The 25,842-nt window shown below is 40.6% G+C and overlaps 1 protein-coding gene and 1 pseudogene across 1 annotated transcript in view; one reads left to right on the top strand and one right to left on the bottom strand.

Annotated features, from left to right (window-relative positions):
* Positions 1-933: 933 nt before the first annotated feature.
* Positions 934-2,519, bottom strand: LOC117071089 (annotated as a pseudogene).
* A 15,370-nt stretch (positions 2,520-17,889) lies between these two features.
* The window catches only part of LOC117071088 (ubiquitin-conjugating enzyme E2 Q2-like), a 34,110-nt gene continuing 26,157 nt past the window's right edge, over positions 17,890-25,842 (top strand). Inside the window, exons 1-2 of the mRNA XM_033190862.1 lie at positions 17,890-17,913; positions 24,799-24,908. Coding sequence (XP_033046753.1) covers positions 17,890-17,913; positions 24,799-24,908 — 134 coding nt within the window. The remainder of the gene's footprint in view (positions 17,914-24,798; positions 24,909-25,842) is intronic.

Raw genomic sequence — 25,842 nt, 5'->3', positions numbered from 1 at the left:
AGTGCAGTGGCATCATGATCTTGGCTCACGGTAGCCTTGACTTCCTGGGCTCAAGCAAGTCTCCCACCTCAGACTCCTAAGTAGCTGGGACTACAGGCATGTGTCACCATACCCAGCTAAGTTTTTGTATTTTTAGTAGAGATTGGGTTTTGCCATGTTGCTCAGTCTGGTCTCAAACTCCTGAGCTCAAGTAATTCGCCTTCCTTGGCCTCCTAAAGTGCTGGGATTACAGGCGTGAGCCACCGCCTCTACTTTATACTTTCTTGTTGAAATAGACTGCATTACTGATTCCCCACCCATGCCCTCTTTTTGGATATCCAGCCCCTCCTTGAGTCTCTGGAAAGGGCAGGACTACACATCCAGGGACAACTATGGAACTCCCACCCTCACTGCTAGGCAGATCAGATTCTCTATCCTCTCATTGGAAATGACACAGAGAGTGCTCGATAGATTTTTTTGCAGATGAGCATCTGTATGGAAAGGTCCAGTAACCCTGGGACCAGGGGTACTGCCAGGGTAAGCCAAAGTCTCACAGGCTGGAGGAGCCTGGTGTACATGCTGAATGTCCATCTGCAGAGCAAAGCACAAGCATGGAGCAGAAGTCCAGAGAAAGGCATGCAGGAGAGAAAAATAATCTCCCAGCCCAGTCCTTCCATGGTGTGGTCATATGTTGAGTTCTGTACTTTGATGTCTGTGAGATTGCCTATTGTATTCTTAATACAAATCCCTCTTAAGCCAGCCAGAATAGGCTAAGATAAATGTAATGACTTGACTTGGCTGGAGTGCAGTGGCATGATCACAGCTCACTGCAGCCTCAACTTCCTGGGCTCAGGTGATCCTCCCACTTTAGACTCCTGAGTAGCTGGGACTAGAGTCATGAGCCACCACACCCAACTAATTTTTTGTATTTTTGTCATAAAAATATTATACTTTTCAGAAGAAATCATATATAATACACTGAAAATCAGTGATTGATTTTCTTCTTTTTTTCTGTGAATGTGTAGATGTTTGAGTCTCTTCTATTTTTTCTTTTACACAGGATATGGACTGTTTGAAAACTATTTCATTATCTTCATCATCACCATTCGTTTCAGACGCTTCAGATTTTCCTCTCTCCAAAAGTGTTGATGTACAAACTGGTGTGGGGCCCTGGGTATCCGCAGTCTTCTCAGGAGAGTCAGGAGTGCCTAAAACCTTTTCCTTCTTCTTACATAAAACCTGGCCTTTTGTAGATATCTGATTATTCATTTTTGAAATACTTTCCATTTTCTGTAAACTCAAAGAAGGAAAATCATAATCAATTCCTTTTTAAACTAATTTCTTCCAAAGTAATCTTTCTTTCTTTTTAAATCACCCCTCCATCAGCAGCTTTTGTGTAAGTGCCGATTCTGATTATACGTTTCACTGATGGATATGATGGCTGCTTAAATGGAATATCCCAGTCTTTAAAGAGTTCTTTCTGACTTTTTCAGGTGGCATGAAATGACACTCTGAGAGTCTTTCACCAAACAGGTAGTTGTTCATCGTTTTAGCAACTATCTTGGCAATATCCTCAGACTCACACTCCACACTTGCACAGCCTTTGCTATTTCCAGTCCTTTTTATTCTGGATAGTCTGAACCTTGTAACAGTGCCACACTGGGAGAAATAGGAAAGGATCAGAGTTTTGTTCAGTAGGTTAGAAAGGTGGCGCACATGCACTACTCCAGGCGAAAGGTGTTCTTGTTTTTTTCCCCAGATTATGCACTTGCGAACCTGTGCCAGAACTCGAGCGATCTGCCTGCCCTGGACTCCCAAAGTGCTGGAATTATAGGCATGATCCATCGCACCCAGCCTTGACTTTGAAATGTATGTTGTACATCCAGTCAGCAATAAACTCTGAGGGAACACCAAAGATGAGGAGAATGAGAGAAGAGATACCTCCAGTTCAAGGAATTAAGAAAAGATGCTTTAAAAAAGTTTTTAAAGGGTTTTAAAAAGTCACTGTGGCTCATGCCTGTAGTCACAGCATTTTGGGAGGCCGAAGTGGGTGAACTGCTTGAGACTAAAAGTTTGAGACCACCCAGGGCAACATGGCAAAACCCCATCTGTACAAAAAAATACAATAAATTAGCTGGGCACAGTGGTGCCTGTGGTCCCAGCTACTCGCGAGGCTGAGGTGGGAAGTTGAGGCTGCAGTGAACTGAGATCCACCTCTCCACTCCAGCCTGGGTGACAGAGTGAGACCTTGTCTTAAAAAAAAAAAAAAATCACTGTTTTAGGGTTTTCTGGATGAAATCTCTGTTTCCATTTTTTAAAAAAAAGGTGGAGACAGTATGCATTACTGATTTAAAATCATAATCAGATGCTTAGAGTAAATAATTGTATCCATTATTTCAAAAACCAACCTCAGGATTATTAAAAGTTAGTTTTATTAGATTTTTTTTTTTAAGATGTGCTGATTCACTCAGGTCTGTCACTTTTCTTCTAAAAGCAGCAAACGCATTTAACATTTTACTGAGATCCTCAACAGCTGCCATTTGCTTTGTATAGCAAATTGTTTGCAAAGTAACTTTTTTCCATTTTTGATATTTTCATGAAAATTATGTTCTTCAGTTTTAAAGCCCCATCCCTCTCCCAAAGAAAGATTAATAACTACCAAGTAATTATTATTTAGGAAAATAACAACAACAACAATAAGAACAAAAAACTTCATCTTTTAAACACTTCTGGAACATGGGTAAGGGTCCAAAGTCAAGACCTTCTGGGCCCAATGGAGGTGCTAGGCTGCCTCAGGACACCATCAGCACTTCCCCGTCCACAATATCCTCAACAGATGGGAGCCATGCACGGACCCTGGGGGGGCTTCCTGTTCCACAAGCTCCCCTCTCTATTTCCTCTCCACCCTTGCTCTTGGGCCTCCCCTCTGAATCTGCATAACAAAGGCAGCAGGGTCTTTAATACTGTTCCGCTTTGTCAATGGAGACAGGATACTCTAGAAAACTGAGAGATTCCCTGGTCCAGTCTGGGGGAGGAAAAAATATGCAGTGTAGCATAGATGGTTTTACTTGTCCACTCAGACACACGCTCATACTTATTAGATGGATGTATCAGATGCTTCAAAAGTCCTAACGTGTAGTAGCACAAAGGTTGCTTGTAAAAAAGATGTTGCAAAATGATAAAAATTTCTGCAGCAGTTCAGACTCCTGATGACAAAGCTCATTCTGATAAGTAGTTATTTTGACATGCACAGCAGCTGTGTCTATAAGTCCTGTGTTCAGAGGGTTTCATTTAGACTGCAGGAAGTTGGAATCCAAGTTTGAAAGGCTCTCTGCTGACAAAATGTGCTATATCCATCAATGGACTTCTACTCTGTAATGAAAGGAACAAACTATCAAAACATGTTCTATTAATGGAGGAGACCACCTCTCATATTGTCTTACATCCAATTTCTGCTTCCAAAGAAAGAAGAAGTAAAAGCTAAAAGGCAGAAATGAACTCCACAGGCAGATAGCCTGCGCACACCCTGGGCCTGGTACTTAAAAATCAACCCCTCCCCTAACTGCTTGTGTTATCTATAGATTCCAGGCATTGTATGGAAAAGCCTTGTGAAAATCCCTGTCCTGTTCTGTTTCATTCCAATTGCCGATGCATGCAGCCCCCAGTCACGTACCCCCTGCTTGATCAATTGATGACCAACCCTCCCACATAGACCCCCTTAGAGTTGTAAGCCCTTAAAAGGGACAATAATTGCTCACTCAACGAACTTGGCTTTTGAGATGCAAGTCTGCTGGAGCTCCTAGCTGAATAAAGCTCCTTCCTTCTTTAATGCAGTGTCTGCAGGTTGTCTGCAGCTCATCCTGCTACATTTCTTGGTTCCCTGACCGGGAAGTGAGGTGATTGGCAGATGGTCGAGGCAGCCTCTTAGGTCACTTAGGCCTGCCCTGTGGAGCATCCCTGCACGGGACTCTGACCAGCTCTTTGGATCCAAAGAGCGCTGCCAGGTAGGCAGTTGCCTCAGAGGGACGCCTCAGCAGAGCAGCTTGTGGCCGGCCCCTGTGGAGGATCAGTGCAGTGGCTGAACACTGGGAAGGAACCAGCACTTGGAGTCCAGACACCTGAAACTTGGTAAAACTGTCTTTGGAACTTGCCCACTCCTTTTGAGTGGAAGCGTGGCCTGATCACCCACAGCATGCCTATACCGGCACTTTGGGTTTTGGTTTTGACTTGACTTGGATTGCTTGATACTTTGGTTTTGGTTTTGACCTGGCTTGGATTTGTTGACACTCTGATTTTGGTTTTAAGTCTGGTTTGGTGTAAACTGTAAAAGTGTGTGTGTTCCCTTTTTGCCCATTCTTTGTTTTGTGGTGTGCCGGTGGTGTGAGTGTGGTGTTTTGTTTCAAGGAAACATGGGTCAGGCACAAAGTAAGCCCACCCCACTAGGAACTATGTTGAAAAATTCCAAGAAAGGATTTAAGGGAGATTATGGTGTTACTATGACACCAGGAAAATTTAGAACTTTGTGAGAAATAGACTGGCCAGTATTAGACGTGGGTTGGCCATCAGAAGGAAGCCTGGACAGGTCCCTTGTTTCAAAGGTATGGCACAAGGTAACCTGTAAGCCAGGGAGCCAGACCAGTTCCCATACATAGACACTTGGTTACAGCTGCTTTTAGATGCCCCCACAGTGATTGAGAGATCAGCAGCATAAGTGGCTGGAAGAGGCAAGGAAAGACCAGCAGAGAGCGAGAGAGAGGAAAGAGATAGACAGGAAAAGAGGCAAAGAAAGAGAGGAAGAGACAGAGAGACAAAGAGGGAGTCAAGGAGAGGGAGAGAGAGGCAGAGAGTGAGAGGAAGAGACAGAGGCAAAAGGAAAGTCAGAGAGGCAGAAAGTCAAAGGGAGTAAGAGAGAGAAAGAGAGAGATATACAAGTAGTTAAGAAAAAAAAAGCATACCCTATTCTTTTAAAAGCCAAGGTAAATTTAAAACTTATAATTGATAATTAAAGGCATTCTCCGTAACCCTATAACACTCCAATACCACTTTATTGTCAGTGTAAATAAGGGCATACCCTGAAAGCACTGAGGCCACTGATAACCCGTAGCCTTCCTGTCAAAAAATCCTTAACCCAGTATCCCACAGATGGCCCAAATGCATTCAATGTGTAGCAGCAACTGCTTTGCTAACAGAAGAAAGTAGAAAAATAAGTTTTAGAGGAAACCTCATTGTGAGCACACCTCACCAGTTCAGAAGAAACCTAAGTTAAAAAAAAAAAAAAGGCAAAAATGTAGCTTACTAACTTAAAAATCTTAAAGTATAGGGCTATTCCATTAAAAAAAAAAAAAAGATAATTTAACATTAATCACTGAAAATTCCCAGCCGGGCATGGTGGCTCAATCCTGTAATCTCAGCACTTTGGGAGGCTGGGGTGGGCAGATCACAAGGTCAGGAGATCGAGACCATCCTGGCTAACCCTTGAAACCCCGTCTCTACTAAAAAATACAAAAAATTAGCCGGGCAAGGTGGCGGGCGCCTGTAGTCCCAGCTACTCGGGAGGCTGAGGCAGGAGAATGGCGTAAACCCGGGAGGCGGAGCTTGCAGTGAGCTGAGATCCGGCCACTGCACTCCAGCCTGGGCGACAGAGCGAGACTCCGTCTCAACAACAAGTTTCCTAACAGAGATCTAAACCATAATTACCATACAAAGGTCCAACCAGACCTAGGAGAAACTCCCTTCAGGACAGGAGGGTAGATGGTTCCTTTCGGGTAATTGAAGGGAAAAAAAAAAAATAAGCCATTTATACCAATTCTAAGTTAATTTGGACTAAACAAGGTCTTATTAATAGCAAAGGATAATTGAAATCCCAAACTTACAAGATTTTCAACAAAAGTAAAGTTTGCTAAAAGTTAACAGTGTAACATGTATTATAGTAACTTCTAATCTTGTGGCCTTAGACAGTCTAGTCCACAGACACGAAAGAAGTTTGCTTTGGAAAAGAGAGATTATCATCTTTGAAAAAAGAAAGGAAAAAATGGAGGCAGAATTTATGTGAAAGAATGCTGCATGGTAAATTCTTATCCTGAAATAAGTTAACTGGTTGTTTAACGAAATAAATGTTTGTAATAAGTCAGAAAGTTGAGACATGTCGAAGAATTGTCTGCAAAAGTCATGAAAAAAATGTATGCAATAAATGTTGTATAATTAAAAGTAATTAGGCCTCCTGAATGTAAAACTATTGAAAAAACAGTTTATGTGCAAGATGTGTAAGGAAAGTAAAATATACTTCTGGTAAAACGATTATATGGAGGCATAAGAATGTGGATTTTTTACCTACATTAAAAGGTTAAAAATTTTTTTGTTTTGAAGGTCTAGGTATGTTTCAAAACATTAGTGGTAAAGAAAATTCTGTGTGTAAACATATTAGCTAAAGTTAAAGGGGTATCATCCAGTTTTTCTGTGAACTGGACCTTAAAGTAAAAACACAACGGGTTTTTCTTAAGACACTAACCTGCTCTTTAACAAAAATTATAAAAGGTTAAAAAGAGTCTATAAAAATCTTACCTTATGGTCAGACATTAAAAATTGAATTAATATGTCTACTGAGTTTTATTAAAACTACGTTTTTCATTAATAACACACTAATATAAAGGTGAAATTTAGCTTATCTGGTATAAAAATCATACAGAAGCATTGCCAAATATAAAATGGTGCCTGGCTTTCTTTGGTCTAAAAACTAACAAAAATAAATACTAAAGGAAATTTCTCAGTAAGAAGGCACCAAGGACTATAAAGTCCACTGCTGATATCCCCACATTTAAAACAAATGGTCAATTTCTCAAAAATTATATACTTGGTTTATCTTCCACTTTCCTTTCCCTCAAAACTAAAAGTCTTTTAGCACATGTACCACACCTAAAATTTCCAGTAAACCAGCACCAGCCTGAAGATCACATTCTCATCAAAGGATGGAAAGAAGGACAACTCAAGCCAGCCTGGGAAGGACCCTATCTTGTGCTACCGAGCACTGACACTGCTGTTCATACAGCAAAAAAGGAATGGATTCGTCACACCCGAGTCAAGAAAGTGCCAACCCCTCCAGAGTTGTGGGCCATAGTCCCAGGGGAAAACCCTACCAAACTAAAGCTAAGAAAAATTTAACTCTTTTATCTATTCTATTACTCTTTCTTCTTTCCTCACTGTATTGCTGATCATCTAGTTATTAACATAACCAAGTCAATTTCACCTCAAACTGTTGCATTTAATGCTTGCTTTGTTATAACCTGTGGGGACTTGCCAAGTCAAAGACAGCTCTCTATTTCAGAAAAGTACTTCTGTCCCTCTTGACTCTCCTCAGACTAGGCATTAGTAAGTTAGGACCATTTAATTGAGGAGATTTCAATAAAGACCCCAGTGTCAACCAGGAGTCTTGCCCCCTGCCTCCTCGCGATGTAGAACTTCTATCCCATAGTTGGTCCAGTGTTCTGTGGACCACTAAAGAGCAAGGATGGACTGCCCCAACCAGTTTTTGTAATATCCTAAAATCATACATTCATTTTACTGGAGGATCATAGAAGTTAAAGACTTAAAACAAACCTTGACAATTAACATAGGATACCAAGATGGAAATGCCTGGTTGGAATAGATCAAATATTCTGTCCACATGTTAAACAAAAGCAATTGTTATGCTTGTGCACATGGCAGACCAAAAGCCCACATTGACCACTTTCCACTAAGGTTGTCCTCCAGTCAACCAGGCATGGACTACATGGTAGCTCTTTTCCAGGATTCTACAGCCTTGAATAACAAGTTGTGCCAAGCTCTCTCTCTGCTATGTCCCAAAGTTCAACACCCTGAGGGTCAGCCCCTGAGGGCCATCCAGCTTCCATCTCCCAACACTAAGTTCACTTCGTGTCTGTCAAGACAGGGAGGAAACATAGCATTCCTTGGAGACCTGAAGGGATGCAGTGAACTTAAGAATTTTCAAGAGCTTAGCAATAAGTTAGCCTTTGTTCATCCCTGAGCAGATGTGTGGTGGTATTGTGGTGGACCTTTACTGGACACTCTGCTGAATAACTGGAATGGCACTTGTACTATTGCCCAATTGGCTATCCCTTTCACCCTGGTATTTCATCAACTAGAGGGAGGGTGGGTATTAGAAGAAGGATGGATCTGGTTATCAGACGGAAGAATAGCTGTGCCACAACTGCTAGGAGCTGCAGTCATACTGGCTGTGTATGAGACCACCCACCTAGGCCAAGGGTCACTTGAAAAGTTGTTAAGCTGGTACTTCTACATCTCATGTCTGTCAACCCTTGCCAAAACAGTGGCACAGCAGTGTGTCACCTCCCGGCAGCACAGTGCTAGGCAAGGTCCAACTGTATTGCCTGGCATACAGGCTTACAGAACAGCCCCCTTTGAAGATCTCCAAGTAGACTTCACCAAGATGTCCAAATGTGGAGATCTCATCCATAGGTTTGGACTGCTCTTATGAATTGGGTTGGACAATGGGCTGGTGTTTGTGACTGACTTGTTACAGAGGACAGCAAAGGTGATCGGGTGTAGATCAAGGATTAGAACATAGCACCCCTTGTGGCCACATGAAAAGGACCCCAGACCATCATCTTGACCACTCCCACAGCTGTAAAAGAAAAGGAATCCCAGCCTGGATCTACCACAGCCACGTGAAACCCACAGCACCTGAGACCTGGGAGGTGAGACCAAGCCTGGACAATCTCTGCAAAGTGACTCTGAAGAAGATGACAAGCCCTGCTCCAGTCACACCCGGAAGCTGACTGGTCCATGCACGGTCAAAACATGAGGAAACTCACTATGGGACTTACTTTCCTTAAATTTTGGACTTATACAGTAGGGACTTCAATTGACCTTCCTCAAAATAAGGACTGTTCCCAGTTTATACATCAGGTCACTAAGGTAGGGCAAAAAGTTAAAATTTTCTTTTTCTTCTACAGTTATTATAAATGTGCTGGAACTCTAAAAGGGACTTGTTTGTATAATGCCACCCAGTACAAGGTATGAAGCCCAGGAAGTGACCAGCCTGATGTGTGTTATAACCCATCTGAGCCCCCTATGGTCACAGTTTTTAAAATAAAATTAAAAACAGTCATCTCATGGGGTCTAGGCCATACTAAAAAGAATCCATTTAGTAAATTCCCAAAGTTGCAAACCGTGTGGACCTACCCAGAGTCCCACCAGGACTGGACAGCCCCCACTGGATTATACTGGATATGCAGGCATAGAGCTTATGCCAAATTACCCTACCAGTGGGCAGGTAGTTGTGTGATTGGCACTATTAAACCATCCTTCTTCCCACTGCCCATAAAAACAGGTGAACTCCTGGGCTTCCCTATCTATGCTTCCTGCAAACAAACACAAACAAACAAACAAACAAAGCTATAGGTAATCGGAAAGATGATAAATGGCCCCCTAAAAAAGTCATACAATACTATGAGCCTGCTACTTGGTCACATGACAGCTCGTGGGCATACCGACACCCTTTATATGCTCAACCAAATCATGCGGTTACAAGCTGTCTTAGAGGCCAGGTGTGGTGGCTCATGCCTGTAATCCCAGCACCTTGGGAGGCCAAGGTGAGTGGATCACGAGGTCAGGAGACCAAGACTATTGTGGCTGACATGATGAAACCCCATCTCTATTAAAAATACAAAAAATTAGCTGGGCGTTGTGGCAGGTGCCTGTGGTCCCAGCTACTGAGGAGGCTGAGGCAGGAGAATGGCGTGAACCCAGGAGGTGGAGGTTGCAGTGAACTGGGATGTGCCACTGCACTCCAGCCTTGGTGACAGAGCAAGACTCCATCTCGAAAAAAGAAAAAGAAAAAAAAAGAAATAATCACTAGTGAACCCGGCAGAGCCTTTACTATTCTGGGCCGGCAAGAAATTAAGATGAGACATGCTATCTGTCAAACTAGATTGGTTCTCAACTACTTGCTAGCAGCTGAGGGAGGGGTCTGTGGGAAGTTTAACCTTACCAATTGCTGTCTATACATAGATGAACAAGAGCAAGTAGTTGAAGACATAAAGATATGACAAAACTGGTACATGTGCTCATGCAAGGGCGGCATGTATTTAATCCTGGGGCCATGTTTAGAAAATGGTTCCCAGCACTAGGAGGATTTAAAACTTTTATAACAGAAATTATAATAGTAATAAGAACCTGCTTACTACTCCCTTGTTTGCTACCTGTACTCCTTCAAATGATAAAAAGCTTCATCACTACTTTAGTTCACCAAAATTCTTCAGCACAAGTGTACTATATAAATCACTATCAATCTGTCCTACAAGAAGACATGGGTAGTGAGGATAAAAGTGAGAACTCTCACTTTAAGTGAAGTTCTCAAAGGGGGAATAAGGGAGGAGAACACCCCTCATATTGTCTTATGCCCAGTTTCTGCCTCCAAAGAGAGAAGAAGTGAAAACAAAAAGGCAGAAATGAACTCCACAGGCACACAGCCCAGTGTGCACCCTGGGCCTGGTACTTAAAAATCAACCCCTCACCTAACTGCTTGTGTTATCTATAGATTCCAGACATTGTATGGAAAAGCACTGTGAAAATCCCTGTCCTGTTCTGTTCCATTCCAATTACTGGTGCATGCAGCCCTCAGTCACAACCCCCTGCTTGCTCAATCGATCACGATCCTCTCACGCAGACAGTCTTAGAGTTGTAAGCCCTTAAAAGGGACAGGCATTGCTTACTTGGGGAGCTTGGCTTTGAGATGCAAGCCTGCCAAAGCTCCCAGCTGAATAAAGCCCCTTCCTTCTTTAACACAGTATCTGAGGAGTTTTGTCTGTGGCTTGTCTTGCTACAATATGTCATGGAACAACCTCAAAAACATTAGCTAAGTAAAAAAGCCAGACATGAGACCACATATTATATAATTCCATTGATTTGAAATGTCCAAAAAAGGCAAACTGATAGAGACTGAAATGGGCTGATTATGTCAAGAGGCAGTGACTCAGGCTCTCTAGACTACAGGTAATATATCCATGAGAAGAAATAAGGAAAAGAAAAGAAACTTAAATATAAATAAATGAAAATAATACTTCTCCCTGATTATAAAGAAAATCACATTATTTTTGTAATAATTTAGAAGACAAAATGTGAAGAAAAGTCTTTAATTTTGCCATCAAAACATTCTGGTTTGTTGCTTTTTATACTTTTTTATGCATATAAACATTTTAAAAAGTAGAATCATAATATATAGTCTTTTGTCACTATGTTTTGGGCATATTTCTATGGCAGTAAATGTATCCTTGGCATCATCATTTTTAATAGCTTGATGTATATTAATTTAATCATTGCCACCCCAGAAGTAAATTTTCTTACATATATTTTTTAATGGATTAGAGCAAACATTTTTGGAATGAATTCAAAGAAGTAGAATTTCTGGAGGAAAATAACATAAAACAGTTTTAGGGTTTTTAATAGAAATTTTCAAATTATCCTGCAGAAAAATTGGTTCAGTTTATACTCCCAACAACAGGGGCAGAGCTCCACATTCCCCCTTCAATTTGTACTCCTTACTGGTTTTTAAGCAGAAAATCTCATTGTTTTCATTACATTTATTTGGTTTCTAATGCTTTTGAATCTTTTTTTTTTTTTTTTTTTTTTTTTTTTTTTTTTTGTGACAGAATCTTGCTCTGTCACCCAGGCTGGGCTGCAGTAGCATGATCTGATCCTGGCTCACTGCAATGTCTGCTTCCTGGGTTCAAGCTATTCTCCTACCTCAGCCTCCTGAGTAGATGGGATTATAGGTATCCACCACCACGCCTGGCTAATGTTTGTATTTTTAGTACAGACATGGTTTCAACATGTTGGTCAGGCTGGTCTCACATTCCTGACCTCAGGTGGTCCTCTTGCCTTGGTCTCCCAAAGTTTTGGGATTATAGGCATGAGCCACCACACCCAGTCAGCACAGCTAACTTCTAATGAGACTACCTTAGACAATTTACTTACTGTCTCTGAGCCTCTGTTTTCTCATCCATGAAATGGGTTTAATCACCCAGATTCGTTGAGATAAGTAAAAGAGAGAATACCTGCAATGCAACAGCACCATGCTAACACAGCTGACTCATCAGTTTCAGTGCTGGTCTGTCCTCTCTCACCTTCGACTGCAAGACCCCTTGCTGTCCTTTCACCACCAGCAGCAGTGTGTTCCCCCGGGAGGCTGCCATCAGTTGCAGGTTTCTTTGCTCTGTTTGGTATGTCCCTTTCCCAGGCACCCAGGTGATGGCCACTGGTCGTCTGACTTTAAGCTTTGAGTGCCCAGGTGTGACCTATGGCCAGTCCCTGTCTGATGTCCTCTCACACCTGTACTACCACACCTAGCTAATTTTTTGTATTTTTTGTAGAGGCAGGGTTTTGCCGTGTTGCCTTAGCTGCTTTTTTGATACTCCATCAAAACTTGATTTTTCTTGAACTTTGGATATTTTACCCTTGCATGATATTATAATATCACGCCTTGGTCACTTCAAAAATAATGGTTCACTAAGATCTTCTATATGCTGATACATTTGATTATATGGTATCAAAATACATTCATCAATATCACCATCAATCTCATCAGAATACATTTGAAAAGCTATGGTGGATAAAAGTTTTCTAAAATTCTAATTTTTTATTCAAAAGCTTGAGTTTTGTTATTAGCAATTTTATTGTTGAATTTTATTATGACCTGTCTGTCGTTTTCCTTGAAATAACAGAATCTCCCTTTTTCTATTTTTTTTGTGTCCTCTTTTATTTCATTGAGCAGTGGTTTGTAGTTCTCCTTGAAGAGGTCCTTCACATTCCATGCTCATGGATAGGAAGACTCAATATCGTGAAAATGGCCATACTGCCCAAGGTAATTTATAGATTCAATGCCATCCCCATTAAGTTACCATGACTTTCTTCACAGAATTGGAAAAAACTACTTTAAAGTTCATATGGAACCAAAAAAGAGCCTGCATTGCCAAGACAATCCTAAACCAAAAGAACAAAGCTGGAGGCATCACGCTACCTGACTTCAAGCTATACTACAAGGGTATAGTAACCAGAACAGCATGGTACTGGTACCAAAACAGATATAGACCAATGGAACAGAACAGAGCCCTGAGAAATAATACCACACATCTACAACCATCTGATCTTTGGCAAACCTGACAAAAACAAGAAATGGGGAAAGGATTCCCTATTTAATAAATGGTGCTGGGAAAACTGGCTAGCCATAAGTAGAAAGCTGAAATTGGATCCCTTCCTTACACCTTACACAAAAATTAATTCAAGACACAAAAATTAAATTAATTAATTAATTCAAGATGAATTAGAGACTTAAATGTTAGACCTAAAACCATAAAAACCCTAGAAGAAAACCTAGGTAGTACCATTCCGGACATAGGCATGGGCGAGGACTTCATGTCTGAAACACCAAAAGCAATGGCAACAAAAGCCAAAATTGACAAATGGATCTAATTAAACTAAAGAGCTTCCGCACAGCAAAAGAAACTACCATCAGAGTGAACAGGCAACCTATGGAATGGGAGAAAATTTTTGCAATCTACTCATCTGACAAAGGGCTAATATCCAGAATCTACAAAGAACTCAAAATTTACAAGAAAAAAACAACCCCATCAAAAACTGGGCAAAGGATATGAAAAGACATTTCTCAAAAGAAGACATTTATGCAGCCAACAGACACATGAAAAAATACTCATCATCACTAGCCATCAGAGAAATGCAAATCAAAACCACAATGAGATACCATCTTACACCAGTTAGAGTGACGATCATTAAAGAGTCAGGAAACAACAGATGCTGGAGAGCATGTGGAGAAATAGGAACACTTTTACACTGTTGGTGGGACTGTAAACTAGTTCAACCATTGTGGAAGACAGTGTGGCCATTCCTCAAGGATCTAGAACTAGAAATACCATTTGACCCAGCCATCCCATTACTGGGTATATACCCAAAGGATTATAAATCATGCTGCTATAAAGACACATGCACATGTATGTTTATTGTGGCACTATTCACAATAGCAAAGACTTGGAACCAACCCAAAGGTCCATCAATGACAGATTGGATTAAGAAAATGTGACACATATACACCATGGAATACTATGCAGCCATAAAAAAGGATGAGTTCATGTCCTTTGTAGGCACATGGATGCAGCTGGAAACCATCATTCTCAGCAAACTATCGAAAGGAAAGAAAACCAAACACCGCATGTTCTCACTCATACATGGGAATTGTACAATGAGAACACTTGGACACAGGGTGGGGAACATCACACACTAGAGCCTGTCGTGGGTTGCGGGGAGGGGGGAGGAATAGCTTTAGGAGATATATCTAAGGTAAATGACGAGTTAATGAGTGCAGCACACCAACATGGCACATGTATACATATGTAACAAACCTGCACACTGTGCACATGTACCCTAGAAGATAAAACATTAAAAAAAAAAGAAATAGTAGAATCTCCTTTTTTGAGAAAGTGTCTCCCAAAACCCAAGCTGAAATAACATTTTTGTCAGTCATCCTTTGAAGTAAAAATGATATTCCATTAAAGTGGTTAATTCACTTCATGACTTAGTCACACAAGGGTTTTTTCTCAGGCCGTCTGTAGGAATGCTTATGTATACTTCCCATTTCATCACTTGAAATATTAAAAAGATATATTCAAGGATTAAGATGTAAAATTTTCACTCCTTCATCATAGACATTCTTTTTATTTTTGAGACAGGGCCTTGTTCTGTCACCTAGGCTGGAATGCAGTAGCATGACCACAGCTCACTGCAGCCTCAACCTTCTGGGCTCAATCAATCCTCCTGGCTCAGCCTGCCAAGTAGCTGGGACTAGAAGCATGCAACCACAATGTCCATCTAATTTTTGTATTTTTAGTAGAGATGGGGTTTCGTCATGTTGGCCAGGCTAATCACAAACTCTTGACCTCAGGTGATCTGCCCATCTTGGCCTCCCAAAGTGCTGGGATTACAGGCCTGAGTCACTGCCCGTCCCACCGTTCCTTTTTAAACCTTTAAACATTTCCTATGCATAGTAGTCATACCATGACTGCTAGTAGTTTGGTGTTACTGCCTTTATTTGTGCTAAAGTACCAGCATTTTAACCCACCATTGTATCTGCACCATTACAGCAAATGTCACCGTGTTAGTATTCCTGTCAAAATTGTTTGGACCTGGGGGTCTGAGGGCCGCACTTTGGGAACCATTGAAATAGGTACTTACACCTACTATATATCATATCTTTTCGTCTACAGGATTTTTAAAAACTTGATTGCAGTTAATGTTTTTGTAATTTTTAAAATATGCTTTTGATGGGTTTCAGTCCAGAGCAACAACACGTATTTTATTTTGCTTATGCTGAAGTTTACTAGACAAATACTAACCTAATAGAATGAGGTCCTAAATCTAGTTGCAGTTTCTTTAGCCAAAAAAAAAAAGCAAACACAAACAAAAAAAACCCCAAAACTAAAAATGTACAAATGGTCCATATGGTGTATTCCCAATGTATGCTGCAGAATTTGAAGAAGAAAATGCAATAGTCCGTAAGTGGTGTTCTTTAAGAATAGGATTGGGCCAGGTGCAGTGGCTCACACCTGTAATCCCAGCACTTTGGGAGGCCGAGGCGGGTGGATCACGAGATCAAGAGATAGAGAAACCCCATCTCTACTAAAAATACAGAAAATTAGCTGGGGATGGTGACGGGCGCCTATAGTCCCAGCTACTCTGGAGGCTGATTCAGGAGAATGACGTGAACCCGGGAGGCTGAGCTTGCAGTGAGCCAGGATCGCGCCACTGCATCCAGCCTGGGAGACAGAGCAAGACTCCATCTCACAAAAAAATAGGATTAATTCTGAAGAGTTTTAGCCTGTAAAGAGATTTGGGACACTGTAAGAGAGGAATGAGAAGAATGAGAATAGTAAAATAAATAATTATTGAAGAGATATACTGTTAATGATGTCCTCCTTCAATACAACTTGTTTTTTTGTTTTTGTTTTTGTTTTTGTTTTTGTTTTTGTTTTTGTTTTTGTTTTTGAGATGGAGTCTTTCTCTGTCACCAGGCTGGACTGCAGTGGCACATCTCAGCTCGCTGAAACCTCTGCCTCCGGGGTTCAAGTGATTTCCCTTCCTCAGCCTCCTGAGTAGCTGGGACTACAGGCACATGCCACCATGCCTGGATAATTGTTTTTATTTTAGTGGAGACAGGGTTTCGCCACATTGGTCAGGATGTCTCCATCTCCCGACCTCGTGATCTACCCACCTCAGCCTCCCAAAGTGCCAGGATTAGAGGCGTGAGCCACCGCGCCCAGCCAACTTGTTTTTCTTAAAATAATCTTTGGTAAGTATTTGGTTTCTGTGGCTTCGGCTATAATTCAGATTACAGTTTTGAAAGCAATATTTCCTAACGTTGTTTGTGCAAAATGGTTTTCCATGACTTGAACCTAGTTCTTCTGAAGCTAATATATAATAATAACGGCTTTTCCCCAATTTGTAACAGAAAACATTACAACATAACAGAGTAAATATCTATTAGTGGGTGAAAGCACATAATGCTTAGTTCATTAGCTTTTTTAAAAAATCACACGTAATTGTGTTCTGAAAATATATGTATAGTAATGGCATTTATTGGTATTACTTGGTTCGTGTGATAGAATAAAATGTTAGAATTTTATGGTGTTTGAATTACTTATCTATTGCTCTGTAACACATTTAGCAGCTTAAAACAACAAATGTTATCTCACAGTTTCTGTGGGTCAGGAGTCTGTGCAGTTTACCTTGGGTTCACTGGCTTGGCCTCTCACCAGGCAGTGAAGGTGTTGGTGGCAGCTGTGATCATCCCAAGGCAAGACAGGGAGAGAATCCGTCTCCAAGCTTGCATTGGCAGGATTCATCTCAGAGGCTGTTGGACTGGGCCTCCGTTTCTAGATGGCTATTGGTCGGAGGCCTTTTACAACACCTTGCCATGCGGGTCTCTCCATAGGGCACCTCATCACATGGCAACTGGCTTCCATCAGAGGGAGCAATGGAAAGAGCAGGAGAAGGGTGACCAAGGCAGGCATCGTAGCCTCCTTGTAGCCTCACCTCAAAAGGGATGTTATTACTTTTGCTGTATTCTCTTGGTTAGAAGTGAGTCACTAGGTCCAGGAGTGGGAATTTTACAAGGGCATGAATGGCAGGAGGTGACAGTGATCAGGGCCATTTAGAGGCTGCCTACCGGTGTTGAAGAAAATTGTTGACTTCTATGAGCTGTAGCAGCAGACAGTGCTATGCAAGGAGAATGGCTGTCTCAGAAGTCCAGCTCCTCACTTGGGTTTTAATGTGTTGCCTTTTCCCCCACACATTTTGTTTAAATCCATGGTCATCTTGCCATTTAGTGGTATGGTTTAATTTTATATTTGGATTAGTCTGTATGTAAATGTCTAACATAGGTGTCTCTGTGTTAAACAGGAATACTGTTCATTTTCTTCACCGATATGGTTTGTGGACTCTGATGAGCCAAATCTGACATAAGTTCTGGAATGTCTAGAAGATACTAAGAACAACAATTTGGTGAGGAAAGGAGCCAAGCAATTTTCTGTTTTCCTCATGAACATGATATTTAGAAATTGAATGTTAAGAGATAATATGATTAAAAAGCATGCTTAATGACTATAATCTTAGAGGATTTAAAGCCTGGGTATTTTAAGTCCTCTGAATCTTTCTTACTACCTGGATTCTCTTTATTATTTACCACATGTATAACCTAGTTTAGATTAGGAATTCAGGATCTCTTTTTCCCTGAATTCTAACCATTAAGAGCCAAGCAAGCATTTTGGGTAGAGACCACTAGCCAAGGTGAGAAGTAGAGAAAAGACCAAGGTGGAAGTGAAGGTAGCGATGGGGAGAATGACACCAGAACTAGTAGGAGGGAATTGCCTCTTTTTTTTTTTTTTTTTTTTTTTTTTGAGATAGAGTCTCACTCTGTTGCCCAGGCTGGAGTGCAGTGGTGTGATCTCAGCTCACTGCAAGCTCCGCCTCCTGGGTTCATGCCATTCTTCTGCCTCAGCCTCCCGAGTAGCTGTACAGCCATCTGCCACCATGCCCAGCTAATTTTTTGTGTGTTTTTAGTAGACACAGAGTTTCATCATGTTAGCCAGGATGGTCTCAATCTCCTGACCACCTGATCCACCTGCCTCGGCCTCCCAAAGTGCTGGAATTATAGGCGTGAGCCGCCACACCTGGTGGGAATTGCCTTTTCTTTCAAGGGACTGTAAGTCTGCAGTAAAAGTCAATGGTATTCAAATTAAAAGTTTTGTTTTTATTTTTAGTATGTAAAGAAATATAACTTTCCATGTTGGAAAAATTTTAAAAACCTTTTTTAATTATAAAACTCATAAGCAACCACTGTTGAGAAAATTAGTAAAGTACAGAAAAGAAAAAGAAAAAAATTAAAGTCTTCCATAATTTCTCTACCTAATATTGCCACTATTGACAGTTGACATGATGGCCATTTTCTACCAGTATATATTTTTTCTTTGGTAGTAAAATACATATCCCTTATAGATATGTTTAAATAGTTGAGGTCATATTCTCCATAATTTTATATATATATACATATATATATATATATTTTTTTTTTTTTTTGAGATGAAGTCTCGCTCTGTCGCCCAGGCTGGAGTGCAGTGGCATGATCTGCGCTCACTGCAAGCTCTGCCTCCCAGGTTCACATCATTCTCCTGCCTCAGCCTCCCCAGTAGCTGGGACTACAGGTGCCCACCACCATGCCCGGCTAATTTTTGTATTTTTTAGTAGAGATGGGGCTTCACCATGTTAGCCAGGATGGTCTCGATCTCCTGATCTCATGTTCTGCCCGCCCTGGCCTCCCAAAGTGCTGGGATTACAGGTGTCAGCCACTGTGCCCGGCCCTTTTATATTCTTTTAAAAAGTATTTACTGTATTTTACCATGATGTCATAGTGTTTATAGAAAAAAAAATCATTATTTTCAGTTGACATGATTGTTTACCTGAAAATATCCAAAGGAACCAACTGAAAAAAACAACTTTTAAGATTAGTGGCTAAAAGCTCTTTATATAAAAATCAATATCCTTCCCCAATGCTAGCTATAATCACACAGAAGATATAGTGATGCGATATTTTTTCAGGTTTTTCAGGTGTTTCAGCAAAAATTAAATATCTAGGAATAAACTTAGATGTGCAGGACTTTTATCAAGGACATGACAAAGTTTTGCTGAGTGGAATGAAAGATTTGCATTCTATGTTCCTGGATGAGCAGATTTCATGCTATAAATATGTTAGTTATCACCATGTCTTCATATTAATTTATAAATGTAATTTCTGCTGGGCACAGTGGCTCATACCTGTAATCCCAAAAGTTTGGGAAGCTGAGGTGAGTAGATAACAATTAGCTGGGTGTCTGTGGCACACACTTGTAGTTCCAACTACTCCTGAGGCTGAGGCGGGAGGATCACTTGAGCTTGGGAGGCAGAGGTTGCAGTGAGCCGAGATCATGTCTCTGAACTCCAGCCTAGGTGACAGAGTGAGACCGTGTCTCAAAAAAAAAAAAAAAAAAAAAAGAGAAAAATGTGTGTGTATATATTTTATATATATATACATTTTGTATATATGTATACAAATTTCAGTACAAATTCCAGCAGATTTATTTTTGGCACTTGACAAAACAACTCTAAAATTTGTTTAGAAGAGTAAATAATAAAAAATAATCAAGTATAGACTCTTTCAATCAGATATTAAATAAAATATTGTAGACTAGCCCTGGGCCAGACAGATAAAGGCAATGGAAGTTTAGAACCAGAGTCATGCAAATGAGAGTTTAATATAAGGAAAAGGTGGTATTTTACCTTAATAGTGAAAGGATAGATTATTCCATAAATGGTTTTAGGAGAACTGGCCATTTGTGGAAGTTTGAGTCTTAACTTCAGTTTTTGTCAAAATAAGTTATAGTTAGTTTAAACACATCTATTCTTAAAAATTAGAAGAGAAGAACTTCAGTTGGACAATATTTTAAGAGTTAAGGCTGAGGCTAGGCACAGTGGTTCATGCCTTTAATCCCAGCACTTTTCGAGGCCAAGGTGGGAGGATTGCTTGAGCCCAGGAGTTCGAGATCAGCCTGAGCAACATAACAAGACTCTCTCTCTCTCTAGATATAGATATACATATAAATACACATATACAAGTACAAAAAAGAGTTAAGGTTTGTATGGAGAGCCATGAAGATAAGAGGTAAAAATTAAAGGCTTGATGGACACATGTTTACATCTCCAGCAAGGGGGTTGATGGGAAAGAATGATAGACATAGCTCCATTACTGCTACCTCCTTTTAGGAAGTTGCTTCTGAACATCTAAAGATAACAGTTTTATAATAGCAGAAATGAGTTATTTTTCAGTGTCTAAAACATTACATAACATACATACATACATACATAAACATGTTCATGTTCATAAAGTTAAATGAAGTAGGATATAAAATGGGGCCTAGTGTTTAAAAAATAAATATATTTACATGAAGGAGAAAACAACTCGCCTCACACTCTTATAGCCTCTGCCGGTTTATCATAACCTAGTTTCTTGAGAGCATAAGCTACATGTCTTCACCTTTTTTTATTGAACTCACTATAATCTGGATTCTGCCTTCATCGTTGCGCTAAAATTTACCTCCTAGTTGCCAAATCCAGTGGCTCCCCTCTTAGTCCCCAAATTGACCCCTCTGCAGTATTTTGATACTGTTGATTGTTCCTTTGTTGAAACATTCCTCCATTCTTAATGTCCACCAATAAAGAGTTGGTTAAATAACAATTATAGTGTAGTTTTATAATAGAATATTCTGTTGTAGACCAAAAAATGCAGCCAGTCTTTCCATAAGAGCATGTGCAGACTTCTAAGATATATTAAGTAAAAAAGTGAGGCATAAAATATTGTGTATAATCTGACCCCTTTAGTATATAGTGTAAAAAAATCTATATCTGTGTTTGTTTATACTTACTTTTTTCTCCCCTGGTGGATACGGGAAACTGTGTATAGTAGAACACAATTTAAAAAAACTGTGTGGCTTCTGTGCCAGGACTTGTAATAATTGGGTATAAAAGACAAAAAAGGCATGTCCATGTCTCTGGGAAGGGACATGATAATCGAATGGGACTTGTATCAGATTCTTTTCTCCTGTTTTGATCTTATCACCCTGCCTTGGTCTCCTCTGATCTCTTCTTCCTTGGCCTACTTCTTTCTTCTCTTCTCATTCTGTGCTTTCTCTGAGTAATCTTTGACTCCCATTACTTAAGTCATGACCTGTGTTCCAGGGATTCCTAAATCCGTATTCATCTCCAGAGTTTCAAACCCATATATCTGTCTGTATATCATATATGTTAGGAATCTCACTTGGAGTGACATGGGTGTTCAAAATGATGATATTTAAATCTTCATGTATCTACCTCTTAGCACTGTATCAGCCCCATCATGTGTTCCATCAATAATTCTCCTTGTCATTGTGGATGGGACAAAATGAAATAATCAAACTAGTCACCCATGGCCAAACCTGGGAACTGTCCTAGTGTTCTTTTATATACTACTGCTCTCTGACCCCCACCCCCCACAAACTAGTAAATTTCTAAGACCTGTCCTTCTGAATGTCTCTTACTATTTTCCTTGTGATCTGTTTCTTCCTCCTATCCCTCAAATGCTTTTTGTGTGTGTGCAGTGGGGGAAGAGAGTAAAATTGAAATTTATGGAACATGTATTACCCTGTCTTTCTTTGTTTCATTCTTTCTTTCTTTCCTTTTTTTTTTTTTTTTGAGATGAAGTCTCACTCTTGTCACCCAGGCTGCAGTAGTGCAATGGTGCAATCTTGGCTCACTGCAACCTCCACCTCCTGGGTTCAAGTGATTCCCTGCCTTAGCCTCCTGAGTAGCTGGGATTACAGGCACCTGCCACCATGCCCAGCTAATTTTTGTATTTTTTAATAGAGATGAGGTTTCATCATGTTAGCCAGGCTGGTCTCAAACTCCTGACCTCAGGTGATCCTCCTGCCTCAGCCTCTGAAATTGCTGGCATTACAGGTGTGAGCCACTGTGCCCAGCCACTACCCTGCCTTTCTTGTTGCTTGGTATGACTCCACTACCCTGCTGCCTCTCTCCCCCTGCAGCGGGATAATTCAGGAATCAGAGAGACTGAGGGGTTGATGAGGATATGTATTATTATTTAGGTGCACTGGCCCAGTCAGATTAACATCTAAAGGACTGAGCCCTGAACAAAGAGTCAGGTTACCTTTTAAGCATTTTGTGGGGTAGAGGGGAGATCTGTGCAGGGAGAAGCATATTACAGAAGCAAGAAACAAAGACAGTTATTCAGTTGAGACATGCATTACATTGTTTCTTACTTTTCAAAGAAAAACATGTTTTACGACTTGAGTTTATCTGTCTAGTGACCTTGCAGCTGCACAGCTAGAGAAACAGGGTCTTCACAATGCCTGGGAAAGGAGGAGAGATAAGGCTCACTAGCCTCAGAAAAACAAGCAGTTAATTTTTAAAGGACTCCACCTCTTTTTCTTTTCTAGGGGGAATTGGTTTTTTTTTTTTTTACATACAGCTGAGTTTTTGCTTACACATTCTTTTTTTTTTTTTTTTAATTACACTTTAAGTTCTAGGGTACATGTGCATAATGTGCAGTTTTGTCACATATGTATACATGTACCATGTTGGTGAGCTGCACCCATTAACTTGTCATTTACATTACGTATATCTCCTAATGCTATCTCTCCCCACTCCCCTCCACCCTACGACAGGCCCCGGTGTGTGATGTTCCCCATCCTGTGTCCAAGTGTTCTGATTGTTCAATTCCCACCTATGAGTGAGAACATGCGGTGTTTGGTTTTCTGTCCTTGTGATAGTTTGCTGAGAATGATGTTTTCCAGCTGCATCCATGTCCCTACAAAGGACATGAACTCATCCTTTTTATGGCTGCATAGTATTCCATGGTGTATATGTGTCACATTTTCCCAATCCAGTCTATCATTGATGGACCTTTGGGTTGGTTCCAAGTCTTTGCTATTGTGAATAGTGCCACAATAAACATACGTGTGCATGTGTCTTTATAGCAGCATGATTTATAATCCTTTGGGTATATACCCAGTAATGGGATGGCTGGGTCAAATGGTATTTCTAGTTCTAGATCCTTGAGGAATGGCCACACTGTCTTCCACAATGGTTGAACTAGTTTACAGTCCCACCAACAGTGTAAAAGTGTTCCTATTTCTCCACAACCTCTCCAGCATCTGTTGTTTCCTGACTTTTTTATGATCACCCTTCTAACTGGTGTGAGATGGTATCTCATTGTGGTTTTGATTTCTCTGATGACCACTGTTGATGAGCATTTTTTCATGTGTCTATTGACTGCATAAATGTCTTCTTTTGAGAAGTGTCTGTTCATATCCTTTGCCCCTTTTTGATGGGGTTGTTTGATTTTTTCTTGTAAATTTAAGTTCTTTGTAGATTCTGGATATTAGCTCTTTGTCAGATGAGTAGATTTCAAAAATTTTCTCCCATTCTGTAGGTTGCCTGTTCACTCTGATGGTAGTTTCACATTCTTTAATTTCTTTTAATTCCTGTTTCACCCCAGCTCTCCTGTAGCCCCTTCTGTGCTAGAGGTCAGAGTGTCCTGTCCAGGTCTGTGTCCAGATAGCCCTGCCTCATCTTCATTATGTACTTAGCACAAAGCAGAGCACATTGGGTACATAAAAAATCCACACTGGGGCTTGGCTTCCTTTTAAGCATGAGGATTTTTGGTGGATCCTAAATTTATGGTTCAACCTTCCTGTTTCCACCTTCTTCATTGATCACCTTCAGAAGGCTTATTCTTTGTTTTGTTAACCCATTCTAATCCTGTGTCTTCTTTCTTTGTGCTTTGTAAACCTGCTGCTTTCTCTTCATCTCTTTTCTTGGTCAGAGACACCCAGAAAATTGTTCCTGACCAAGTGAAGCAAGTTGCCTTATTGGATCCCATTTGAGTCACCTTATACATTGGAAACACTTCAAACAATGAAAACCGCACTTGTGCACATAGTTTACCTTGCTTACTTCCTTAAAGTAAATGTGCTTACAACACAATTTGGACTTAAACATGGAAATTTACCAGTTTCCTAGTGAATTATTATTTTTTAGACAGACACTTAAGAGCCTACTAAGTATCAAGTGTTTTGCAGGTTTATTTAATCTTTACCATTCTGGGAAAGTTTTCATTTCTTTCTTTTACAAATGAGTAGACTCAAATCAGGAAAATAGATATGATATCCAAGGTCATCTAGATTTCCAGGCTCTGTCTGCTGGATCACATTTGCTTTTGTAGTTTTAACTGACTGTGATTGGAATATATAATTTTACAAGCCATGTGTAACAACACTGCCTGTGTGTTTTTTTCTTCTTTTTTTCTTTTTTGGTAGCCTCATTAATGCATGAATGTTCTCTTGTTTGAAGTTGTAAGTTTCTAAGAAAACAAGGTAGCAATGAGAAATTGGACAATTTCCTTCCTTCCTCTGCCTTTATTGTTGTCATTCCGCTAGTTAACAGTTGTAGTGATTATACCCCAAGCCATAGTAACATTCTTAAAATAGAGACTCCTGAAAATATTTTAAAGAGTTTTTTTTTATCTGTAAGCTACAGTTGAGCAGTAACAAACTTTTTTATTTCCTTCTGGATTGATTACAGTAGTCATAACATTATTGATGTCCTCTAAGGGCTCTTTAACATAATGCTTATTTAATGAAATGTGCTTTGTAGCTTCATCAGCAACTGAAGTGCTGCATATGTGGACTCTGCAGATTAGATAACCTTCCTAAGCACCTGGATGTTGAGATGCCAGATCAACCACTACCCATGGGTCAGGTAAAGTAAAAATTCTCTAGTGTTCAAGAGCTAAAATAAATTGTGTCAAACAAAAGTCAAACTAGGATGATTTCTTTTTTATTATTCAAGTCATTTAGAAGTTAGTTTTTCTGGGCCGGGCGCGGTGGCTCAAGCCTGTAATCCCAGCACTTTGAAAGGCCGAGACGGGAGGATCACGAGGTCAGGAGATCGAGACCATCCTGGCTAACACGGTGAAACCTCGTCTCTACTAAAAGAATACAAAAAACTAGCCGGGCGAGGTAGCGGGCGCCTGTAGTCCCAGCTACTCGGGAGGCTGAGGCAGGAGAATGGCGTAAACCCAGGAGGCGGAGCTTGCAGTGAACTGAGATCAGGCCACTGCACTCCAGCCTGGGCGGCAGAGCAAGACTCCGTCTCACAAAAAAAAAAAAAGAAGTTAGTTTTTTTCTCTTCCTATTGAATTGTTTTGTTTGTTCTGTTTTAGATACTAAAAATAACCTTTTCATTCTTTGGAGCTGCTAGCATTTAGTATGACAGGTAAAAAATTGCCCTTTTCCCTAACACCAGCTTTTTGTTGTTAATATTCCTGGTGTCCATAAATGTTCTTGCTTCTTTCATTGTTTGTCTTTGCTCACTGAATTACCTTCACCTAGAAATGCCATCTCCTTAAGTCTGTCTCTGCTTCTTTTTTTTTTTTTTTTGAGAGGGAGTCTTGCTCTGTCGCTCAGCTGGAGTGCAGTGGCTGGATCTCAGCTCACTGCAAGCTCCGCGTCCCGAGTTTTTACACCATTCTCCTGCCTCAGCCTCCCGAGTAGCTGGGATTACAGGCGCCCGCCACCTCGCCCGGCTAGTTTTTTGTATTTTTTAGTAGAGACAGGGTTTCACCGGGTTAGCCAGGATGGTCTCGATCTCCTGACCTCGTGATCCGCCCGTCTCGGCCTCCCAAAGTGCTGGGATTAC

This window comes from Trachypithecus francoisi, unplaced genomic scaffold (assembly GCF_009764315.1).
Source record: "Trachypithecus francoisi isolate TF-2019V2 unplaced genomic scaffold, Tfra_2.0 Lachesis_group3, whole genome shotgun sequence".
Classification (NCBI taxonomy): domain Eukaryota; kingdom Metazoa; phylum Chordata; class Mammalia; order Primates; family Cercopithecidae; genus Trachypithecus; species Trachypithecus francoisi.
This window is presented reverse-complemented; position numbering and strand designations above follow the sequence as displayed.